Source organism: Bison bison, unplaced genomic scaffold (assembly GCF_000754665.1).
Source record: "Bison bison bison isolate TAMUID 2011002044 unplaced genomic scaffold, Bison_UMD1.0 scf7180017864289, whole genome shotgun sequence".
Lineage (NCBI taxonomy): Eukaryota > Metazoa > Chordata > Mammalia > Artiodactyla > Bovidae > Bison > Bison bison.
In genome coordinates, this window is record NW_011494861.1 from 932,064 (window position 1) to 953,879 (window position 21,816).

Sequence of the window (21,816 nt, forward strand, 5' to 3'; positions counted from 1 at the left end):
CAGAGACTCTTGAGAGTCCCTTGGACTGCAAGGAGATCAAACCAGTCCATCCTAAAGGAAATTAGTCCTGAATATTCATTGGAAGGACTGATGCTAAAGCTGAAACTCCCAATAGTTTGGCCACCTGATGCGAATAACTGACTCATTTGAAAAGACCCTGATGCTGGGAAAGACTGAAGGCGGGAGGAGAAGGGGATGACATAGGATGAGATGGTTGGATGGCATCACCGACTCAATGGACGTGAGTTTGAGTAAACTCTGGGAGTTGGTGATAGACAGAGAAGTCTGGCGTGCTGCAGTCCCTGGGGTCACAAAGAGTCGGACACGACTGAGCGACTGAACTGAACTGAACTGAACTGAATACTGTACATGGCTCCCTCAACCTAAATGGTCCCAGAAGATTAACATTCATTAGCCATGAATGCAAAATTCCTGAAGTGGGTGGGAACCTGCGGGTTCTCTGAGAGTGAGGGATACAGAAATAATTTCTATTAAAAGAAACAGAATTGGAAGGGCAATGTGGTCAGGCATTAGGCAAGGCTAGGTCTACTCAGGGCTAGCAGCTAGGAGCTGATGTCAGAGGAATAGGGAGGTTATATTCCAAGGTCTATACCAAGAGCCTCTCTGCTCACTTTACATCTCTCCTCTGAGTCTGTGCATTTGTTTCTATTCATGTGTATATACTTGACATTTTCCAGCATGATTCCTGTCCAATCTCTGTCCTATTTTGGGTACTTGGGTCAGAACCGATATCTAAATTTTTCTTGTAGAAAATATCATCACTGCATAAACAGTGAACAATATTAGGTGCTCCTGATATTGTCCATCTTCTTACACATGGATGAGCACTTGGCTTCTTGAGAAAAGTGTTCTAATCTTAACTCCTCAGGAAAAAAAAAAAAGAGTGGGTTCTCTTTAAAAGTTATTTGAGAACTGTTAGTTTTACTGTGGTGCCCCCTAGCGCTACGTGAGATGAGACACATTTTCTGTATTTGCCTGCATGTAGACCATGTAAGCGGAGAAGGCACTGGCGACCCACTCCAGTACTCTTGCCTGGAAAATCCCATGGATGGAGGAGCCTGGTGGGCTGCAGTCCATGGGGTCGCAAAGAATCTGACACGACTGAGCAACTTCACTTTCACTTTTCACTTTCATGCATCAGAGAAGGAAATGGCAACCCACTCCAGTGTTCTTGCCTGGAGAATCCCAGGGACGGGGGAGCCTGCTGGGCTGCCGTCTATGGGGTCGCACAGAGTTGGACACGACTGAAGTGACTTAGCAGCAGCAGCAGACCATGCAAAAGAAGTGAAATCTGGAGAAGCAACAACTTGGGTAATTTTTCCTGTATTTTCTTTTATACAGAATGGAATGCCGTTTGTTCCCTTAGCACACGTCACAAGACCCTTTGTGTCCTGTCTCCACCTAGATTTTCAACTTTATCTTCGTCCACTTTCTCCAATGAACACTCACCTGCAACCATTCTGAACAACTTGCCTTTTTACCTAGAAAGCCTTCTGCCCCTACCCAGCCACCATCATTCCTCTTGTCTATTTAAAGAATTTCTACTATTTTTTAAGACTTTTTGATGTGGATCATTTTTTGTCTCTACTGAATTTATTACAAGACTGTCTTTGCTTTATGTTTTGGTTTTTTGGCCCCAAGGTATGTGGGATCCTAGTTCCCCGACCAGGGATCAAACCTGCACCCGCTACATTGGGAGGCAAAGTCTTAACCACCGGACCACCAGGAAGTCCCTCTACTCCTAATATCAGCTGAAGCATCACCTCCTTCTCCAGCTTCTATCCTCCCTGAGTTTCTGTTTTCCTATCTGCAAGTGGACTGTGTCTAATGTCTGTTCAACCTAATAAGTCTATACATTTTCAGTAGTATCTCCTTTAAGAGCCTCAAAATACTTAATGACAAATCAGTTCAATACTTCAGGTGTTTCTTTTTAATTCCCATAAAATTGCCATTCCCTCCTCCAGGGGGATTTTTCCAACCAGGGATCGAACCTGGACCTCCTGTATTGTATTTAGGCAGATTCTTTACCATCTCAACCATCAGGGAAGCCCATAAAATTGCTTCAGTTGAGTTCAATCGCTCAGTCACGTCTGACTCTTTGCAACTCTGTGGACTACATTGTGCCAGGCTTCTGAGGCCCAAGAATACTGGAGTGGGTAGCCTATCTCTTCTCCAGGGGATCGTCCCAACCCAGGAATTGAACCAGGGTCTCCCGCATTGCAGGCAGATTCTTTACCAACTGAGCTATCAGGGAAGCCCATAAAACTGCTTATAAAATGCAAATTCAATTGCACTGAAAATTATTTATTTCCATGTCTATCATTAAAAATGTCTTTAAAAACTTGTTAAAATCACATGGGGACACATTTAATTTGACCTAAAATCTGAGACAAAAATTTTTAAGCAAAAATGCCTCTTATTCTTTCTAAAGGATATAAAGTCCAAGTTATAGTCTGAAACTTCACCAAGAAACTGAATTCTAACTCTGGCCATTGTTGATACAGAACTGGTCAGCTCAATGACCTCCCTTTCTGTCTTCTCCAGGAATAAAAGCGGTAAGAATATAAACTTTCAACTGTGGGTGGGATTTGCTGACAAATAATCACTAAAAGCACATCTTTCAAGTGCTCTGATACAGATCTTGGAAGAGCCCAGCTTCAATAGCTCTGAGATACATGGGTATAATTTACAAAAGCTTCTCACCTTATACATCAGCTTTTTTCTGCCGTCATTCCCAGCTGAAGTTACAGGGAAGCCTGGAAGCCTGATACTTTAAGCGGCAGCCCCAATAATTGTATTGGTTTTTGTGACTCAATTTTGTAACTTGCATCATGGATATTATTCTAGTGTCTATTTCTTTCCCCTTTCTAAATAAGGTATTTTGCTAATCCAGAATAAGTTATTTAGAAATGTGCATAGTATATGAATAAATACAGATTACATGTATATGTACAAATCTGATTTCCTCCAGTCCCTTCTTAGGAACCAGGGTTTCTATAAGCTTAGGCACAAAAATCTGTTCACTTAGATTTGTATCTCTCAGATCCTCATACCCATTTTATGAGTATTCACAGGATATTGACCTGGAAGAGATATTTCTGACCATTTGATCCAACTGCCTCATTTTTCAGATGAGAAAATCAGGGTCCAAAGAGGGAAGTGAATTATATAAGGAGTGGGTAAGGTCTTTTTATCTGCCATCTCAAAAACAAAAACTTCTGCTTTTCACATAGTAAAACTTAACCAAGTGGTAAGAAAACAAAGATTACTAAATAAACTTGATTGAAAGGAAGGCTGACTGCCAAATGGAGTTTAACAGTTACATATCTTTTTTTTTTTTCACAGAGTCATCCACACAGGAAAATTTTTATGAAGTTAAAAATTAAATCTAAGAAATGAGGAAAAATCATGATTATTGCCCAAATATCTTTCTCCTACAATAAAAGAGATCCAATTAAACTAGGTAAATGATGAGTATTTCAGCTCTATTTCATCTCCTCTATAGATCACTGTAATACAATGTCTTATAAAAGTAGAGCTTTGATAGGCATCCCCACCTATCTACCCTTCAACCAAAATCCAAAACAATCTTACCCATGAATTTAGAAAACCTCCTAGTCTATGTTCCTTCTTCAGCAGTTACTTTATACCCTTTTCTCTCAGTCTCTCTCCTCTACACACTGCTGCCACCATGACCGATCAAGTTCTGGGAAAAACACACATGACCTCTCTAAGCTATTTTTTCCCTTAACAAAGTGTATGAGATTACGATTAAGGACACATCGTGCTGCCTTGGGTCTCCTTAATAGTATAAGAAACTGTGTTAGCTAAAACAGTCTAGTGAGAAATAAGAAAATAATTAATGTCAAGTGAACAATTTCAAATATCTGAGCCACAGAAAATTTTGTATCTAGAGTATATAAGAAGACATTTTTTGAGCAAACAGCTCAAACGTACCTCTTCCATCTTTGCTTCCATTTCTGTGCCAGGACCAGAGAAAGCTAATTCTCTCCCAAAGATCAGCTCACCGTGAATTCCAGTATCCTAGAAGCCAGCATTCAGCTGTCCTTCCACGATCTAGCACAGAATTGCTGGGTGACTTGCTAGAAAGAACCCCTCTCCTCTGCCTCCTCTGGGTATTGATATTCCAGGGTGGCCCCCTGCCACCAGCTAGCTACACATCTGTATCTGTTTCATGTTTTGCTCTCTCCCATTCTCTGAGCCCTAGTGCAATTAACTGTTGAGACTTGACTGGGGCCATCTGTTCTGTTTTGTTTTGTTTTTTTTTTAATCATCCCACAGTGCAAGGAAATATGTAACACTGCGGTTGTTTCAAAAAGCAGTCTCAGGGCTCCCGGACCTGGTGAATAAACTCAGCTGTTCTATTTTGGGTTACTCTCTTTGTTTTCTTCTCGGAAGAGCCTAATTCCGGTCTTTGTCTTGGGCATCCTGCCATGGACACTTTGCTCCTCCCCCGACACCCTCTCCCCAAAATCACCTACTCTAATTTCACCCAAAGGGTTCTGCGCAGAGAAGGAAATGTGTGGCGTGATGAAGACAGTATGGGTGTGCTGGGGTGCTCACTGGTCTGCAGACTTGAGCATGACACTAGAACCCTTCGGGAATTTGGAGACACGAGCACCCTCTGTGGGACAGTGATCACGACCGCACCCCCATTAGACTGCAGGAACCGAAAACCCGTTTCCTGTAGACAGAGACAAGTCCAGGCATCTTCTAGGACTCTGCTCATCTTATCCTGATCTAATTTGAGGTACCCAGTCTCTGACCTGGCCATCAGAAATGAAAGTTCTCATTGTCTGACCTATACAAGTGAGAGTCTTTTCTAACCAAGAGCAACCACCAGGCAAACAAGAATTATCAGACTAGCCCCAACAAGGGAACACAAGGCCACTACACATTTATTTTCTTTTTCAGTGGAATCTCCTGCAGTCAAGAACATCCTTAAAAAGCTAATAATGTTTTTATATATGAACAACTATGAAAAAAAGAATAATGTAAACGGGACCAGAATAAAGAGATGGAAAAATGGAAAGAATTTCTTCATTAAGGGGTGGGAGGGAATACTAAAATGATGATCCTCCACTACATAATGTATTGGACAAAGTGATGTCAGTAAGTTGTGATTGGTAGAGAAAGACTGAAAAACAATATCTGATTAAGTTGTTGGGATAAACGTTCAGCCATGTGCACATACAGACATGAACATATATATCTCTGCTCTTAAATATATACAGGTTAGCTATTTAAAAGAACTTAATATTGATACCTTCAGCATTCTTCAGAAAGCATATCTCCTTGAGTCTATGGTGTTTATGAATACAATGAGAAAGTATAATAATGTAAAAAGGAAATAAAAAATTTATTATTTCCTTTTTACATTAATTCCCTGATCAGTCGCTTACTAGCAGAACAGATAAACCAAGTAGGTATGTCAGGGACTCAAAGCTTCAAAGTGATAGTTCACAAAAGAATACCAGGATTTTTGTGTTTTAAAGAAAAAGATTAATTCAGAAGCAGTGCCCCTGCCCTATCTCCACTGTGCCTCACCACGGCCACTGCTGAAAAAAAGGAAGGAAAAGAGAGACACAAGGGTGCTTGACCACATTTTACAATATTTGAGCAGAAAAGGGAAAACAATTTTGGTGTCAGACTATTTCCAAGTGACATTTGGAGCTGCCATCAGCCTGAGCTGGAGGAAAGGACATGTTGGTTGGTGCATCTTACCTGAGCATAGAAGTGCAGACAGATGTAGGTGAGACACAGGAGAAGCCCCAGCCCCTGAATTATGGAGGCCACCAGCAATAGCTTGTTCCTCAAGAATCTCCGGCCTGGTACATTTCCCACATTCTCGTCCAGGGGTTGGACCCCTTCCATCTTCATAATCTGGATGCAGGGACGATGAAAACTGTGACGGGGGAAACCTGAGGGAGAACCGACTTCTTCCCCACAAAGAAGGAGATGAAGCCAACACAAGGTGTATCAATCAGAAGACACACAGAGGTCCCAGGGCCAGAGATAAGAGGCGATTGAAAGAGCAGAGAGGACTCTCTCAGTTTTAATGCTTCAGCTTTTGCAGGCAGGCGGGGGAACTTCTTTGTGACTAATCTGAATTTCCCCTTTACTTTCTTTCTTTTTTTTTCTCTGGGCTAACAGGGAGTTGTTTTTGTGGCATTCCAGTTCTGATTTGAGTGACTGTGAAAAGACAGTCATAAAAGTGTGCTATTTTCTTAATTTCTCATTGCACCAGTAACCAAATTGTGGGTCACTTGATAAAGATAAAAATCATCATCCGTTGATGTAGAAGCTCACCTATCTCTTCCCCAAGGTGTCTTAAATCATAGAAGAAATTTAAGGAAAATTCTAGCTTAAGTTCTTGCCTGAACTTCATTGGGTAACTAAGCATAGAACCCATTCTACAGATTCAGGAAAAAAAGGCACACAAAGACCATCCTTGAAGTGAAAAAAAGAAAAAGAAAAGATGAAGTTAGGATGGCAAATTATGCAGAATAAAGGAGTGCGATCCTCTAGTTTTAGTTCAAGGTATTATAATAAATAAACTAGTATATACTGAGCATATACAATGTGTCAGACCCTGTGCTAAACAGTCTACTATCTTTTTCTCATTTCATCTTTGAGGCAAATTCAGTAAATACTTATATGACTAATTTTAAGCATAGCAGGAAAGAAGCAGAAGAGTATCCTGACTTTTTCCCCTCTTCTCTACTTTACATTTCTTCATACATAATTTTTGCGTGAATGAACAAATGAATAGCTTCAAATAAGCTTTGAAGGTTGTATCTTTCTTTGAGGCCAGGGGTAGACTTAGAATTTGGAAAGTAAGAGTACCCTACCAGTAGGCACTACTTACCCTTTACCACTGAAATGAATGATTAAATGAAATAAATGATAAAATTATTGATAATGGCAAGTTCAAATTAATAGATATTTACTGAGTACACAGTAAGTGCTATGCTATACTGGACAGCACAGGTACACTGGAAGGGGCTGTTTAAGATACAACAACTCTTCCACAGGCCAGTATGTCTCTCTGAGCTCCCCAACAGCTGCTCAACAGATATTTAAAGAAGGGAAGGGAGAAAAATTTTTTAATATCAACAAAATAAATGAGCTGTCATATGCAACCTATTTTTATAGAAAATTGGTTATGAGGCACAATCAAAAGGGAAACAGCTTATAGGAAATGGAAAGTACATTTATTAATACAATAACAGTTTGAATCAATTAGTATATGAATTGATACCCTCATTATAATCATCTTACCTTGCATTTGCAGAACATACTGGTCTTTAAGTTTTCGTCTGAATTATGCGGTGACTAAGACACTACACTACATACTCCAAGCCAAAACTGGAAGTCAAGTTCCATCTAAACTTAATTCTAAACAGTTATTCCTATGAGAGTCTAATTCTTGAGTAGTAGTTAATAGTTCTAAATAAATAAACATTAAAATTGGTAACTATTTCAAAAACTGACTAGAAAAGCCACAGCAACAACAACAACAAAAAAGCCTAATATAACTGTTGGAAACAATAGAGACCATCTGAAAAATAAATAGTGAAAACTATTAAGGCTGAAAATTAAAAAATATTTTTAAATAAAAAAATAAATATTTACAGAGTTCACCCTTGTGGCCTAAGCAGCATGTTTTCTCATTGTTAACGTTAGCTTGGCTTCTATGAAGCAAAATGGACAATACTGATATACAAATTACTGTCTTTACAGACCAATGAAAACTCTGCAACAGAATGAATTTCCAGTTTGGTGATGTCCCAGGAAAGTTAAACCAACTATACCAACACTTGGGCCTGCACACCTGAGGCACACCTCCCATCTCCTACCTGCCATGTTTTACCTACTTACAATTTTTTATTGACACTTAAATGATGTTTACAGTTAACTGTTTCTTTTTAAACTGAATACATTCTCACAACTTTTTCACATTCTTTGTGGAAAGAGGAGAAACACACATGGAAAGATAAATAGCAACTGGGTTGGGGGTTCTGGGCAAGAACTTTTGACAAGATTATGAAAGCATTTCAAAAGTTCATCATTAGGCTGGTCTAAACATTTGGAACAAATGAAGCCATCAATCAGAGATCAGTGTTGGGCAGATGGACACACTCCTCTATCTCCAAAGTTGACATGTTTTTTAGAGGTCAAGTATGTCACCAAAATCACTACAGATGGTAACTGCAGCCATGAAATTAAGACACTTACTCCTTGGAAGGAAAGTTATGACCAACCTAGATAGCATATTCAAAAGCAAAGACATTATTTTGCCGACAAAGATCTGTCTAGTCAAGGCTATGGTTTTTCCAGTAGTCATGTATGGATGTGAGAGTTGGACTGTGAAGAAAGCTGAGCGCCAAAAAATTGATGCTTTTGAACTGTGGTGTTGGAGGAGACTCTTGAGAGTCCCTTGGACTGCAAGGAGATCAAACCAGTCCATCCTAAAAGAAATCAGCCCTGGGTGTTCTTTGGAAGGAATGATGCTAAAGCTGAAACTCCAGTACTTTGGCTACCTCATGTGAAGAGTGACTCATTGGAAAAGACTCTGATGCTGGGAGGGATTGGGGGCAAGAGGAGAAGGGGACGACAGAGGATGGGATGGCTGGATGGCATCACTGACTTGATGGATGTGAGTCTGGGTGCACTCCGGGAGTTGGTGATGGACAGGGAGGCCTGGCGCGCTGCGATTCATGGGGTCGCAAAGAGTCAGACACGACTGAGCGACTGAACTGAACTGAACTGATGTCACCTGAATCTGTGTGCAATTTTTTAAAAGCATTTCACAAAGATCCAATACACAGACCCGCCAGAGCAAATCAGCCTTGGATTGGCAGCCTCAGATTTCATTCAAAGCAATTATCTTCTCACAGATCTTCAATCTCCAAATAAACAGCCACTTCAAGACTACAGAAAAGTATAGCGGAAGGGGTTAAGAAAAAGCTTTGACAACTGACAGAATACATCGTGTTTAGGAAGCAGCAAAACTTTTTTGTGTAGGAGGGTGGTGTCTGCCTTTTTTGTTGTTTAGTTTGGGGGAAAACTGTTTTGATTTGGGGGGGTGGTAAAATCCACACTTTTCACTTGTTTCTTAAGTCATCAGTCTATTTGACAAGCATGAGCCAGGTGCCTACACTGTGGTGCTGGGGGAAAATAAATGAACAAAAAGGAAGGGAGAACTAGCAGAGTCAGGAAAGGACTGTGTCCAAGGTGGTTCTACAGGGCTGGGTTAAGAACTTTGAACTGTATCCTGAAGGCACTGGGGAAATATGGAAAGCAGGACACAACAGTATTACATTTTAGGAAAAAATCACTGAATGAAACAAAAATGGCAGGGTGGGATCCATAAGATCAACTGGGGGACTTTTCCAGGGTGTTCTGTGCCAGTTGAGGGGATGGGTAAGCCTAAAAGCCCACCTCTGCACTCGGCTCTCCATGCCTGCTGACCTAGAATAGGAGGTTTCATTCTATGAAGGGGAGCCTTTACCTTCCCACAAAGGTGTGCCCTGCTTCCCAAGTCCTGAACAAAGGGTTGCCTCCACACATATAACTGTACCCTTCTCTAATTCATAAACTCAGACAGGGCTCCTTGTTCTAACTCACCCAAAGAATGGGAGCTAGGGTAAGAGCAGGGGTGGTCCTCAAGCCTGTAATTATTCAAGAGAAATATTACAAGGTCCTGGTCTAGAGCAGAGAGATTAAGAGAGAAGATATTCACAGCGGATATACAAATTCATCAAACATTTTCAGCGCTTACTTTGTGCTACCCTAAAGTGTACAAAGGGAGTCATAACTAAGCTCTGACCTGGGACAGGTGACAGAGTAAGATGGGAGGTGATAGAAACAAATGCATTTCAAATATCAGAAACACCTGATCTGCCATCTGCTGTCACAATCTTCTCTTGATCTTAATGTTCCCATTCTAGTTAACTTAACGTTAACTTAGCACTCCAAAATCTCAAAACGCCAGAATCAGCTTTCATTCCTCCTTGCCTCAATCAGTCAGACTTCTAGGCCTAACCCTTGCAATACAGATCATATTTACTGAACTAAGCTTTGCTTCTGTCCCAAGTCCGTATTACATCTCATTTGAATCTCTGAATTAAACCTACAGCTACTTCCATTCTCTCCCTATTTCCATACTTCTCCCTACTTCCATTCTCCTTGATGTCTAATCCACACTGCTTTGACAGGATCAGTATCTATCTCACAGAGGATTAAGTTGAAATTCTTTAGCACAACACTCAAGTCACTCTGTAATGAAACCCCAAGTCTCCAAATTTATCTCCATTTTCTGTTTATTTCTGATGATCATTTTGCCTCAAATATCCTTATCCTCCATCTCTGATGATCAAAATCCTACACCCTACACACTTTCCATGAAGGACTAGCTGCCTTGTAGGTAGTGAGCTTATGGTACTCCAAAGGGTCTAAACAAAAATCCTGAAGAGATGAGTACTAGTCACAGAATTCTGGCACTGAGTAGGCGATTTGTAGGATCAGAAGTTCGCAAAGCCTAGTTGATCATCAGAATCACTGGGAGAGCTTTTGAATAAGTCAGATTCCTAATCCCTATCTCTAGAAACTCTATAAGTTTGGAATAGTGCCTGTGAATCTGTATTTCTAAAAGCTTCCATAAGAGCCAAAATTGTGAATCTCCCCAAATGACTACTTAAAGTCTGTTTCATTGTTACAGTTCTATGATATAAATCCTTGCTCAGGGCCTCCCAGAAGGATGCGGTTGTTCCTGCTCCTGTGTAGACAGCATTTTTCATGCTCTGTCTTGTCTTACACAACTATTCAAATCTGTTTCCATCCCCCCGCCCCCGCCTCCATGATACTGAAAGATCTTGAGGTCAAGAGTCTTCTATTGCACACACTCACATGGCCAAAGTAGTATAGTCTTTCTATAAAGATTTGCCAAATTAAATTAAATTTGCTTGCAACAGATGTGAAGTATGCTATTTTCAGGACCAAAGAAGAATGAGAGTCTAAACAAAACTGAAAATGGCACGATTAAATACAGAAGTCTCCTGATAAGTGGACTTTGATCTTAGATGTGAAAGATTAGCAAACCTGAAATGTGTACTTTTCATTGAAACCGGATGCACACCATTAGTACGAATGTACATGTGAACTCGTATAATGATATTCCGTTGGGTTTCAGACTCATTAGCCCCTTATTTGTCAACTTCTCTTCTTCCGATACTGATTTTCCCTTTCATTCTTCATGTTTGTTCCTTTTCTTTATCTTGAATCGACCACTGGAAGTTATTTTAGGGCATGATGATAGATTCTAAAACTTAGTGGCAGAGAACTGCTGCAGAATCTTTTTCTCTCTATGGAAATATCCCCGTGAAGTACTACACCATTATGGAAAGCAAATATATAGACAGTATTTTTGGCTCATAAAATTACATTTTAAGCTGTGCATTTAAAATATGTATGCAATGCCAAGAATATATAAAAAATTGTAAGCAAATCTTTCAACTAATAACAGTATAGGCCATTTTTTAAAAATCAACTTTACAGAAATAGTTACAGATAAAACTGTATCTACTTCAAGTTAACAATTAAATGAATTTTGACAGTTGTACACTCTCAAGAAAACCACCGTCACATACAGAACATTTACTCATTCCCAAAAGAAAATTCTCTTTGAATAACAATCATTCCACAAACAAATTTAAACTGAATACATAAGAAATTCCCTTCTCTTTCCAAAATATTTTAAATTGGGTATAAATTGTGTCAACCAGTGATTCTCAACTGGGTGATTTTAACTGTTCCACCCGAGGAGTCATTTGGCAATATCTGGAGATGGTTTTTGTTACCCGGATTTGGGGTGGGTGCTACTGACATCCAGTGGTTAGAGGCTGGGCATGCTTGCTGCTAACATCCTACAATGTACAGGAGGGCACCCACTACCACAAAAGATTATTGGCCTAAAATATCAGTAATGCTGAGGTTGAGAAACCCTAGTATAGATGTCCATGTCCATAACTGATTAAATGAGGCAATACAATATTCACTTTCTGAGCCTTTACATTTGCTTATTGTCCTGCCTTAAATGTCTCTCCAATGCCCAAAAACAAACCTATGAAGACGGCACTATTTTCTTCCCCATTTTATAATTGAAAGAAACTGAGGCTTAGAGAGGTGAACTAACTTGGTCAAGGTCACACAATAAGTGTGTAGCAGGGCTGGGATTTGAAACCTGGTTCTTTTACTCCAGAGCCTGTTCTTAAATTCCACTATTTATTTTTGTAACACTATTGATTTTTCTAAATAAAGATATAAGCTCTGTGTCTCAACTCAGTAAACAGTCAATACATCTAAACAGATATTAACATGCCAAATGTATACAACCACTATTCAATAAGAGAAAATAACTTCTTTTTATCAGAGATTTTTTTTTCAATTATTTTCAAATTATTGGTGAATGGGAGTATATCTTATGTTCTTATATGCCTTGTTTGTACATAGCACTAAAGCCTCTCTTCATTCCATCTTCCTAGGAACACTGTGCATGGTAATTACTAACCACATCTTTAACATGAGGAACCAGAGTCTCAGAGAAAATTAACCACAACAGTGTTGGGATTTAAACCAAGATCATCTGGGTTTGTCTGTTCATTTAATTGTACCAAACCCTCAATAGTTGGTATTTTAAAATGAAAGTCTGCATCCCTCCAAAATCTGTATGTTGAAGCACTAACCCCCAATATGATGGTATTTTGATATACGGCCTTTGGGAGGTAATAGATCCTGAGGGCAGGACCCTGATCAGATGGGATAAACGCTCTTAGAAGAAGTACCAGTTGCTTTTTCTCTCTACTGCCAAGCAAAGCCACAGTGAGAAGGCAGACATCTGCAAGCCAGGCAGAGAGCTCTCATCAGAAGCTGACCATTGCTGGCTCTTTAATGGCCTTCTAGGCTCCAAACTGTGAAAAAAAAAAATGAAATTTCTGTTGTTTAAGCACCCACTCTACAGTATTCTGTTATGGCAACCCAACCAGACCAAGACAGCTGAAAATAATAAAAACTGTACCAGAAGAGCATTGTTTCTTAAACTCTCGTTTCTACCCTTAGATATACCCACTCTAACGAATTTCACCCTGTCATCTTCAATGTCCTTCTAAGAATTCTTTTCTGAATGTTCTCCTATGTGGTAGCTAGAATGCAACAAGCTATACAATACACCAAGCAATGTGTCTAGACAGAGTAGGCCCTAAATAGCCGGTATTGTTTTGTGTTTTTTTAAACCTGTAAGTGCTTTTCAGTGTTTATCCTTTCACTGATATTTTACATTAACCACTCCTTAAAGCTTCTGGAAGGTTCAATCAGCAGTTTCTCTCTTTGTGAATGTAGTACTCCCTATGTCTCTATCCCCAATACCACTGTATATGGTTTGTTCACTCATTTCTGCCTCCCTAAACTGTACTGGTAAGCCCTTGGGGTATATCTTTCTGCAAAAATCACACACACACACACACACAAAAACCCCTACAGCTTTATGCAAATCAGCTTAGGGAATTCCTCCAGGCCTCCCCTTCCTACTTTCTGCTGTGTTCCTTGGTGCTTTCTGCAGTTCCTTCCATTTTTCTTCCTGCATTAGCTCAAACTTATCTTGGTTAAACTTGGGGCCTAGATCTCAACTTCCTGTTTTATAACTGATCCTGAAGTCCCAAAGGATGTCATGCTAGGAACTGCTCATGCTCCAGGTCCCTCCAATCCCTCTGCCCGAGTGTGCGGTTCTTCACCACACCACCTTCCTCCTGCTCTAGGCTAAGTCTGGGGAAGATGGATTAGGCTCTTCTTTTATCACACATCACAGTCTGCCCTATGTCAGAGTTCTGCGTGTGTGTGCCTGTCTTGCCACATGGAAGAGAGTCCACGCCCTCTTCATTCTCATATGCCTTTGCTCCCCCAGCACCTGTCCATGGCTGTGCTCAAAACTGTAGGTGAATCAGACTGAACTGGGGCTACAACTGTACTCCAGCTCTTTAGAGCTTTTAGCCTTCTTTTCTTCTATCCTTCTAGCTTCTTCTTTGATTCCACTTTGCTTTTATTCTTGACACTTTGGACAAAAGTCAGAAGACCTGTATGCAAATCAAAGCTTTGCTACTTGCCGTTGGACAAGTTATTTAACCTCCCAGCCTGCATGCACTCATCTACTACAGGTCAGAGTGAGTATCTAGGTTAGCATTCAACAATTGTTAATTGTCACTGTTAGTATCATTATTGTAACTTGAAAATTGCCATGGTGAGAGTATTTATATCACTGAAATTAGTTAACACTTGGGATTTTTTTTTTTCAGACAGCTGCTTTACCAGCACACCATTAGGCTAGTACTGTATATTGAAATGATGATATATTTGATCTATTAGGTTAAATAATTATTAAAATTAATTTCACTTGTTTCTTTTTACTTTTTAAATATGGCTACTAAAGAATTTTAGATTACATTGCGATGTTCTTTTTGGATAGTGCTGGGCTATACAGACCCTTACCCACATGCTAGCATGAACCCATCAACACCCCAGAATGTGGTTCCCAGGTATTTTGGGGCATCCAGGGAGAGTGCAGGTGCTCCAAAAAATGGTCCACGTTGATATCTGCCACCTTTATCAGCAGTTCTGTCTGTGAACCATTGTTCTTCCTGAGTCATCATCCAATCACCTTGACATTCCAGACTGATCTCTCTATATTCTTGTTCAATTTGCTGTGGGTTAGGTCCCTTCCATAGTTATTAGAAATGTCTACTCACAGGACCCAAGAGCCCAGTATCTCTATTTTAAGGGTCTCTATCCACTTCATCACAGTTCCAGGTGGCAAGGTAAGAGACAACTCAGTGCCCACCAATGAAAAAATCCTGCTGCTGCTACGTCACTTCAGTTGTGTCCAACTCTGTGCGACCCCACAGACGGCAGGCCACTAGGCTCCTCTGTCCCTGGGATTCTCCAGGCAAGAATACTGGAGTGGGTTGCCATTTCCTTCTCCAATGCATGAAAGTGAAAAGTGGAAGTGAAGTCATTTAGTCGAGCCCGACTCTTAGCGACCCCATGGACTGCAGCCCACCAGGCTCCTCCGTCCATGGGATTTTCCAGGCAAGAGTACTGGAGTGGGATGCCATTGCCTTCTCCAGAAAAAATCCTAAGGCTCTTTATACACATAAGTCCCTTCTTCTTTTACACTCTCTCCCCAGTTACTGAGACCTCATGATCTATTCCTGGCCCAGAGAGAGGAGAAAATTCCACAAGGGACAAAATTACCCTAACATACAAAAAACTACTTTGGATGTTAACTACTGCCCCCACCTCTAACTTGTTCATTAAAGCTGCTTCATAATGTGTTAAATATGAGGTTCTGTTATTGAAAGTTTAGTAAAAATAATGTTTTTCCTGAGTCTTTTAGTTACTGCTTAGATAAATAAGAGGGAGAAAGATTTACTTCTTTTTTTTTTTACCTGCTTATTAATACTTATAGAAGCAGTTAAGACCCAGTAGTCGAGGTATGATGTGAAGTGGCTTGACTACTTGGGTCATGGTAATAGAGATGGTGACAAATGACCAGATGTGGGCTAGACTCTGCAGGCAGAACACTAAGGCTTACAGGATTAGATGTGGTAGGTGAAGGAAATCAAGGACTCAAAGGTGATTTCTGAGTGATTTGGCTGAGTCGTTGTGCAGTGGTATCATTAACTGAGCATAAGAGGAAGACAGGAGAAGCAGACAAGGGAGGCAGTTTGCAAGTCAGGAACTCTGCTTTGGACAGTTCCTCATTCAAACACCAGAAAGGTGTTTAAAAGGACTCCAGGCCTCATTTTATTTTCCCCATTTTACAGATGAGGAAAATAAATCACAGAGAGGTTATGTAATTTGACCAAGATCATCTGGCTAACTCACTCCATGTGATATTTCCCTTTACACAGCAGCCCAGAGGTTAAGATTGCTGAATCTGAATCCCAGTACCACCATATACTAGTCGTGTGACCCTCTGACAAGGCATTTAATTTCTCTGAGGTGTGATTTTTGTCCTCATGAAAATGGAGAGTTTCAGGATCCGTGTGAGGGTTAAGTGAGACAAGACAAGCAATGTGCAAGACACAGCATACAATAAATGTTGGCTAAACATTAGCGAATACTATAGTTGGTCGCTTTCAAAGTCAGCAATATTGCAGCACTATGATCTTGGGTGTACTCCAACTAAAAAGACCCATCTAGGAGGTATATTGCCTGGAGAATCCCAGGGATGGGGTAGCCTGGTGGGCTGCCGTCTGTGGGGTCGCACAGTGTCAGACACGACTGAAGTGACTTAGCAGTAGCAGCAGTAGGAGGTATATTTTCTCTATCCAACTGTCCTTCAGCTTTGGCACTAGCTGAAGACTTGTTATGACTCATTATGAAGACTACATACCAGAATGACAACTTAGTTGCCTATGATGTATATATTCTAACATCTAAAAATTAGGTGGGGTGGGAGGAAGGGGACAGAGATGTACTAAATGAAACCTGAAATAAAGCCTGACTAAGTAAAGGAAACATCAGAGACAAAAGACAAGATACAAAAACTCCACTGAACAGGTCTGAAATGACCAAAGAGAAAAAGTCCCAACCTTAATCAGGGAAAGTTAGTTGCATCAGTGAAAAAAAAATAACCACACACACGATACAATCATGCAGTAGAGATCTTGATACTGGAAAACCAAAGGTGAGGAGTATTCAAGAGCCTGTCCCCTAGTCTGACCTCACAGGAAAAACTGGTTCAAAATTAGCAAGATTGAGACATTCTAGTTTAAATGCCTGGAAAATTCCTTCCCTGAGTAGCAACCTCTTCCACCATCCCAATGGATACCCTAACTCCAGAATGTTTTCAGTGATATCACCACTTCTCCATCAACGGCCAAAAACACCAGCAGTAAAAAATCAGTGACAACGGAGAGCAGGGATAGGGAAGGGGAATGACCCACTACACAGTCACCAAAATGGTGCCTTTTCAATAACTTAGAAAAGTAAATCGAGTATTAATTTTGGTATGAAAAGCTATGAGAGGAAGTAGGGCAAAAGCAAGACCACAAAGAGACAAGTGAAAATGGCTGATGTGTCATGCCTTTTTTCAGAAGTATAGGGTCCACCCCACCCCAGGCAGGTTTCCTCCAGGCTGGATCCTGGTTACACCTCTGGGTGGGTCTCTGGTGCCTGCAGTCTGGGGAGACAGTCTAGTAGAACTATTAAGAGCAAGAGTTCTGGAGGCAGGCTGCCTGAGTCTGAATTCCAGCTTGCCTCAAGCTTTATAGTCATAATGGAAGAATTATTGGAGTAACTGGACAAATTACTTAACCTTTTAAAGCCTTTGTTTTTCTCAATAATAAATGAGGGAAAGATACAGTGACTGAATCTAGTATCTAACTCTGCAAGGTTGCTGTGAGATGTCAGTGAGGTAATGCATGTAAAGTACCTGGCATATAGCTTTTAATAGGCATTTACATTATTATATCATTATCTGTGGTTTCATTCTGATTAAACCAGGATTTCTCAGTAGGAATAAGTCTTAAAAAATAAAAAAGTCAAGAATTTGTTCCTTTTCAGTCCACTTCTGTGGCTTGCCACCACTCTAGAAACGAATATTTATTGAGTACTCACTAAGGGCCACTCCAAAATTGCTTTAAAAAATTAGTAGGAAACCATTACTTAAAGTCCCAAAAATTTAAAAAACAGAGACAGGAAGACTGGACAGAAGTGTATTTCATGAGTTCTTTGAAAAAGAAGAATCAGTGAGGAGGGGTAAGAAAGGCCAACTTTTACATGCCTATGAAGGTTAAGATCATTTCTAATCTGTCGTAAAGAATCGTGACTTCCTCTTGTAAATTATTTTTATTCTTCTTCTTTCTTTTCCCAAACATATCAGAGGAAACCCAGGCAACCAGAAAAGCTGTGTTGGCTGGAAGCAAATATGAAAGGCAAGGGGAGAAACTATAATGTGTCTTTATCTTGTTTCAGTAAGAGCTCCAGGAGGAGAGAAACCCCAGGGGAAAGAGTAAGTGGTGACCGAAAGCAGACAGCCAGCCAGTCAATCCTGGGGACCCCCTGACAATAAAGACACAAACGAGGTGGTTGCCTGGGGGGATGCCTGTCAACTCCCCAGCTTCTCTGGAGGGATATGCCCCAGTCCAAAGCCCCCAGGTGATTTCCTCCCCAGAAAGGGCAGCGTGGGATCATAGCTAGAAAGCTAAGACTGGAGGGCAGGAAGGTAATGGCAGTACTAGGGTAACTTACTGCCAAAACAAGATTCTTTGTGAGGGAAAAGAAAGACTACTCAAAGTAATGCTGCTCAACAGCTCATACCAAGGGCAAGTCAAGACAAGCCCTCATCAACATCCATTGTCCTACTCTCTGCACAAACATGTAACTAGAAATCTAGAAGCTGAATGTTGGAGAACAAAGAAAAAGAGTAGAAGGCAGGAGGCAGGTTCAAGAAGGGGAGGACATACGTACGCCCGTGGCTGGTTGATGTTGATTTATGGCAGTGTGTGTGCTCAGTCTCTCAGTCGTGTCTGACTCTATGTGACCCTATGGACTGCAGCCGGCCAGGCTCTTCTGTCCATGGGATTTTCCAGGCAAGAACACTGGAACACATTGCCATTTCCTACTCCAGGGGATCTTCCCAACCCAGAGATCAAACCCACAACTCTTGTGTCTACTGCATTGCAGGCAGATTCTTTACCACTAGCGCCACCTGGGAAGCCCTATGTATGGCAAAAACCAATACAACACTGTAAAGTAATTATCCTCCAATTAAAAATAAATAATTTTTTTCCAAAAAAGTGGATATGTAGAAGTTAACAAACATTTCCTTTTTATTTTTTCAAAACAACTTTTTATTGAAATATGGTTGATTTACAATGTGTTAGTTTCAACTGTACAGCAAGGTGATTCAGTTTTCAATATATTTGTACATTTTTTTATATATGTATATTTTTTTTCAGGTTTTTGGAAACAAACATTTTTTAAAGGCATTGCTGGTGTACCAGGCCTGTGTGGAGCAACTTCATGATCTCACATAATCCCAGCAGTGTGGGAACTCTAAGGGGAATGATATTGCTGGAATGTGAACTCGGGACTGTCTGAGGTTAAAACACTTTACCCCTTCTTGCTCCATCCTGCCACCTGGGTCCCAGTACTCATCATCGCACTGTCAGGCTGTATATGGCCATAGTATCTAGTCCTCCTGAGTACTTCGAAAACTCTACTGGATACATTGTATATGGTGGCTCATTACAATCATCAAAACCCTGCAAGGCAATAAGGAAACCTAGGTTCAGAGAGGTAAGGGCCACGTAGGGGTAAGTAGTGAAGCCAAAACTGAAACTCAGGTCTTTCTGGCTGCAAAGCTCCTGAGGCTGTAAACAGTAATGGGAATAAACTGAGAGTGGAAGAGCAGACCTGCAGGCCTGTGCAGCACAAGCAGATAGAGAGAGCATGGTTGCAAAAGCAACCCTTCCCACCCAGTCTTTGGCTCGAGCCAGGCTTGTCCTCCCTGACACTTCGGCCCCCTGTACACAGGGTCCTTGCCCCTTTTGCAATTAATTGGCCACACTATTCTGCCACTTATAACCATCTCCCCCTCCTCTCTGCCAATCTATAAATTAGCCTTTGTCATAGTTATACTTTATTTGCAAAAGAGTGTTTTACCAGTATGCTCTCTTTCTTGCTGGTCTCTGCAGGCTGAAACCTTTCTTTGGATAGACTCTAAGCGACTTTCACAACTGTGGCTCTTGGTCCCTTTGTCATCCCAGAGTGACTAGAAGGCTACCGTCATGTAGTGAGAGATTGGTTAAACCCTCTTGCATTAGGCCGCGTGTTTATAGTGCTCTTCCTCCCCTGACCCCAACATCGAAAGAGGAATTCCCCAGGAGAAACAGAAGCCACCCTTTCTCACACACACACATCCTCTTCTAAGTCTCTTCTGACTTCTAAACATCACCAACTCTTAATTTTCAAAGACCATGATGGAATGACAAATTCATCAAAATGAAAAATATAAATAACCCCCAGATTTTTAGTCATTAATTTTAGTCATTAATTTCCTCCTCCTCACTTTGAACCAATCTTTCAAAGTGACTTCTGTCTCTAACACATGCTTAACCCAAGTTTGACCTTGCTCTTGGGCCAGATATTTTTCAAAATGCACCAAAATTCACTAGATGATACGTTCCAAAAGGAGAAGGACTCGTGTTTCTCAGTGCCTGACATGTAGGTACTTTACAAATTTTTTAAATGAATAAGGTCCAAATGGATGATGGCTGTTTTAACAAACACCAGGTTAGACATAGCCCCGATAATTTCTGTGTGCTGTGTAAGCCCCTAGAATTTAGGTTCGATCTGAGCAAAAAGAGGAACCATGAATTGAAATTAAGTGGCCATGCCTGGGCAAAAATAAGTAAAGGTTAAAAATAGAAATTAGGTTGGTTACAATTCTTGAACACAGAGATTGTGCAAGAAGACTCCTATCAGCTACAGATGTGGAGGAGGAATAAGAATCTTCTAGTCATTTTACTAGAAAATGAAAGAACGAAACAAAGACTATTAGGCACCCGGTAATCTAGTAAATCCTCAAAACAAGTTTATTTTACCTAAGTTACAAAATGTGAGTAATAGTGGTATGTATCCCTTATGATTATACCTTGGAAGTGAGAAATAGATTTAAGGGCCTAGATCTGATAGATAGAGTGCCTGATGAACCATGGAATGAGGTTCGTGACATTGTACAGGAGACAGGGATCAAGACCATCCCCATGGAAAACAAAGGCAAAAAAGCAAAATGGCTGTCTGGAGAGGCCTTACAAATAGCTGTGAAAAGAAGAGAAGCAAAAAACAAAGGAGAAAAGGAAAGATATAAACATCTGAATGCAGAGTTCCAAAGAATAGCAAGAAGAGATAAGAAAGCCTTTTTCAGTGATCAATGCAAAGATATAAAGGAAAACAACAGAATGGGAAAGACTAGGGATCTCTTCAAGAAAATGAGAGATACCAAAGGAACATTTCATGCAAAGATGGGCTCGATAAAGGACAGAAATGGTATGGACCTAACAGAAGCAGAAGATATTAAGAAGAGATGGCAAGAATACACAGAAGAACTGTACAAAAAAGATCTTCATGACCTAGATAATCACGATGGTGTGATCACTGACCTAGAGCCAGACATCCTGGAATGTGAAGTCAAATGGGCCTTAGAAAGCATCACTATGAACAAAGCTAGTGGAGGTGACGGAATTCCAGTTGAGCTATTCCAAATCCTGAAAGATGATGCTGTGGAAGTGCTGCACTCAATATGCCAGCAAATTTGGAAAACTCAGCAGTGGCCACAGGACTGGAAAAGGTCTGTTTTCATTCCAATCCCAAAGAAAGGCAATGCCAAAGAATGCTCAAACTACCACACAATTGCACTCATCTCACACGCTAGTAAAGTAATGCTCAAAATTCTCCAAGCCAGGCTTCAGCAATATGTGAACCATGAACTTCCTGATGTTCAAGCTGGTTTTAGAAAAGACAGAGGAACCAGAGATCAAATGGCCAACATCCGCTGGATCATGGAAAAAGCAAGAGAGTTCCAGAAAAACATCTATTTCTGCTTTATTGACTAAGCCAAAGCCTTTGACTATGTGGATCACAATAAACTGTGGACAATTCTGAAAGAGATGGGAATACCAGACCACCTGATCTGCCTCTTGAGAAATCTGTATG

At 40.6% G+C, this 21,816-nt stretch overlaps 1 protein-coding gene across 3 annotated transcripts in view; it reads right to left on the reverse strand.

Annotated features, from left to right (window-relative positions):
- TNFSF4 (tumor necrosis factor (ligand) superfamily, member 4) overlaps positions 1–6,056 on the reverse strand; it is a 33,152-nt gene extending 27,096 nt beyond the window's left edge. For 2 of the 3 annotated variants that reach the window (XR_826096.1, XM_010849840.1), the window contains exon 1: positions 5,767–6,056. Coding sequence is in view for 2 of the 3 variants with exons in the window: in XM_010849840.1 (XP_010848142.1) it covers positions 5,767–5,922 (156 nt within the window). In the remaining variant the exon portion in view is untranslated. Of the gene's footprint in view, positions 1–3,978; positions 4,372–5,766 lie in introns of those variants that run through there. The other variant, XM_010849841.1, reaches the window with a different exon arrangement.
- Positions 6,057–21,816: the final 15,760 nt, after the last annotated feature.